Genomic DNA, 1,927 nt, shown 5'->3' with positions numbered 1-1,927 from the left:
TTACCACGGTAACCACGAAATACCGACAAAAATTCGAGCAAAGTTTAAAATTCAAATTTGAAATCAAATTTTGTCGACTAGAATACAAAAGTTTGGAGCACCGTATGTATGCTTCAGTAGTACTAGAGCAGCGGTATCAGGTCTGCACCACTGCCACGCACCTGCAGGTCGCGAATTCGACCTTCGCGTGCGCGTATTTTTTTAGAAATTACAGCATAGTGTGGCGTGTATTCTTCAGAAACCAAAAAGTTAAATGCGGCCGGCGGTTCTCGAACACATGACGCCCTGTTTCTGGAGTAAGATCATTACCACTAGGATGCAAGTAAGCTTGCGTTTGAGCTAGAGATATCTCATTTAACTAGAAGATAGGAGCTTAAATTTCAAAAAAAATCAAAAAGTTCGATAACCGAATTATCGTGGGGCAGCGAGAAACGCGGTTACGGGCGGTAACCGAATTTTCCGCCTGGTACCCAAAACCATGGTAAGGACCAACAAGCAATATCTGGCAACTGAAATACTTTGGGAAAGACAATTATGGTTAGTTTTCGGATAAGTACCCTAGAAAATCTACAAATAGGAGATGTTTTATTCTATTTTGATTACGTTTGGATAGAAAATTATTATTAGTACTATTCCCTCCGTTCCTAAATATAACTCTTCTAGAAATTCCACTATAGATTACATACGAAGCAAAATGAGTGAATCTACACTCTAAAATATGTCTATATACATCCATCCGTATGTCGTTTGTAGACAATCTATAAATAGAAATGTTTTATTCTGTTTTGATTACTTTTGGATAGATAATTATTATGTTTAGTATCAGCCTGCGTATCTAGATAAATATAAGACAATCTATAAATAGAAGTTTTTTATTCTGTTTTGATTATGTTTGGATAGACAATTATTGTTAGTAGTATCAGGATAAATACATTTGAAATACCATATGATACATGTGGTAAATGATCTACACATGAGGAATATACTATATCTAAACATGTTTTAGTGTTAGCTAGATACATAGATACCTTAGTATCTAATAAATCTAAGCCAATTTTTTGGGACGGAGGTAACATATAAAGATGGGTCTCGCCCTCATGGGCAAAGCAGCATAGGGAGCAAAGTTGGCTTCCCTACGCAACGATAACAAGGTAAGCTACATCGCAAGCCTATGTGCACTCAGCAAGCAGTAGTCTCCACAATGTTGGCGTGCTGCTGCTTTGTTGTGTCCCAGCTGCTCATTGTAATAACGCTTATGTACCTTGTCATGGCCAAGAGCAAGGTCCGCAGTGGCACGTGCTCATCGGCGACGGTGCCGCTTCCACTTCCGCCGGGGCCATGGCCGTGGCCAGTGGTGGGTAGCCTGCCCGAGCTAGTGCTCAACAAGCCGGCGTTCCGTTGGATCCATCGCGTGATGAAGGATATGGGCACCGACATCGCTTGCTTCCGCCTTGGCAGCGTCCACGTCGTCCCGATCACATGTCCCAAGATCGCAAGGGAGGTGCTCAAGAAGCAGGACAAAAACTTCTCGTCCCGTCCACTCACCTTCGCCTCCGGCACCATCAGCTCCGGGTACAAGGATGCCGTGCTCTCGCCATTCGGCGACCAGTGGATGAAGATGCGCAAGGTGCTCACTTCTGAGATCATTTGCCCCTCCCGCCACAAGTGGCTCCACGACAAGCGCGCCGACGAAGCTGACAACTTGATGCGCTACATCTACAACCTCACCGCCGGGGGGTCATCTTCAACGTCGGGACTAGGCGCCAACGTCGATGTCAGGCATGTCGCGCGGCATTACTGCGGCAACGTCATCCGCCGGCTTGTCTTCGGCCAACGGTACTTTGGGGAGCCTCAGCCGGACGGCGGGCCGGGGCCGATGGAGATGGAGCACATGGACGCTTCCTTCGCCCTCCTAGGGTTCACCTTC

The 1,927-nt window shown here is 45.8% G+C and overlaps 1 protein-coding gene across 1 annotated transcript; it reads left to right on the top strand.

Annotated features, from left to right (window-relative positions):
* Nucleotides 1-1,201: 1,201 nt before the first annotated feature.
* Nucleotides 1,202-1,927, top strand: LOC119320795 (tyrosine N-monooxygenase-like; the record flags this gene model as incomplete). The annotated part of the gene is made up of 2 exons (XM_037594741.1): nt 1,202-1,572; nt 1,780-1,927. Coding segments are annotated over exons 1-2 (519 nt in total), but the record flags the coding sequence as incomplete, so codon positions are not given.

Source organism: Triticum dicoccoides, chromosome 6B (assembly GCF_002162155.2).
Source record: "Triticum dicoccoides isolate Atlit2015 ecotype Zavitan chromosome 6B, WEW_v2.0, whole genome shotgun sequence".
Lineage (NCBI taxonomy): Eukaryota > Viridiplantae > Streptophyta > Magnoliopsida > Poales > Poaceae > Triticum > Triticum dicoccoides.
The sequence above is the reverse complement of the archived record's forward strand: the minus strand, read 5'-3'. Positions and strand labels throughout refer to the sequence as shown.